This window comes from Apaloderma vittatum, unplaced genomic scaffold (genome assembly GCF_000703405.1).
Source record: "Apaloderma vittatum isolate BGI_N311 unplaced genomic scaffold, ASM70340v1 scaffold5324, whole genome shotgun sequence".
NCBI lineage: Eukaryota > Metazoa > Chordata > Aves > Trogoniformes > Trogonidae > Apaloderma > Apaloderma vittatum.
The window spans coordinates 19481-20805 of NW_009710812.1; the positions used below are offsets into that span (position 1 = coordinate 19481).

At 59.3% G+C, this 1325-nt stretch overlaps 1 protein-coding gene across 1 annotated transcript in view; it reads right to left on the reverse strand.

The window, feature by feature from the left end:
• GPR144 (G protein-coupled receptor 144) overlaps window positions 1-1325 on the reverse strand; it is a gene marked incomplete at its 3' end in the record, with an annotated part of 20113 nt that overhangs the window by 13103 nt on the left and 5685 nt on the right. The window contains 4 exon segments of the mRNA XM_009867388.1: window positions 430-476; window positions 478-566; window positions 849-983; window positions 1205-1316. Coding sequence (XP_009865690.1) covers window positions 430-476; window positions 478-566; window positions 849-983; window positions 1205-1316 — 383 coding nt within the window.

Sequence of the window (1325 nt, forward strand, 5' to 3'; positions counted from 1 at the left end):
GCGGGGGGGAGCAGCCGAGCAGCGTGGCGGAAATGTGCGGGCTGCCATCCCCACCTAGTGTCCAGAGAGCTCCTGGAGGGAAGCGGCATCTGCCTCCCTCCCGCCCTGCACCCCAGCTCCAGCAGCCCCTGTCCCCAGCCCGGGTCACCTCAGGGGACCCCAAGGCACGCAGAGACCCCTGGGCAGCCCCAGCCCCAGCTCACGAGGGTGCCCAGAGCCTCTGTGCCCACACAGCACCAACGCAGGAGCCTCTTCGCACCGACTGGTCTCCACAACTGGAGAAAGCCGGGACAAGGACGAAGGGGACAGGATGGAGCAGGTGGACCCCAAAATAGAGGCACTGAGAGACTCGATGCAGACTTGGAAATGAATTTTCCTGTGATGCTTAAGAGGGCAGCCCTGGAGCTCGGGGGCGTTTGTTTCACTCACTTCTGTCTTCTGTCAGAGGCAGCCACATCCTGGAAGACGGCACCAGTGCTGGAGAGGCAGCGCACCAGTGCTGGAGCGGCAGCGCTGCAGGGAGCTGTACCCGAACCACATGTTTTTCACTATCACTCTGTGGAGACCTAGAGGGATGGAGCTTGGTGGGTGGATGCAAGCACACAGGGCAGCACTGCTATCCTAATCTGGGGGTGTGATAGTGGGGGTCCAGGGCACCCACAGCTCCAAGCTGTGTCTGTAGAGGCTGTAGATAATTCCTCAACAGCCAAACTCCCTTTCACCAAGGGCATCTCCGCCCCACATCTCTCCAGACTGCATGTGTGCTGGGTAAGGAGTTTGTGCCATTAAGGAAGATGCTGCACAAGAGCCAAGGGGAGGCCCAGGGAAGCACGAGCTTCGCAGCCTACCTCTGGCTTGCAGTCTTTGTATTTCTTCCACAGGAACTTCAATGAGGTCGTGCCCGCTTTTCTCAGGGCTCTGGACCAGATACGCCTCGCTGCTCAGCTCCTGTCCCCTAAGCTCCAGCTTCCTGACCTCCAGCCCTGAGGAGGGGTAAAATCAAGTACTGAAGCAGGGCTCAGCCTTTCTCCAGAGCTATTGCCGCAGCAAAGTACCTCAAGGACATTATAACCCCAGCCAAGACCACAGCAGGAGCAGCCAGAGGAGGAGAGGTGCCAGGAGAAGACATGGACTGGGAACCAGACAGGATGACTGAGCTGGGTCCTGGTGAGATGCCCCCCCCACCTCTGCCAGTGCTGCTCACCGACGTTCCCATGCTGGATTGTGATCTTTGTCCTCCCCGCGGCCAGCAGTGGGGCTAAGTGTGACGCCATCCTGTCACAGAGCTCAACAACAGCCATGGGCCCTCTGATAACCTGCAAACA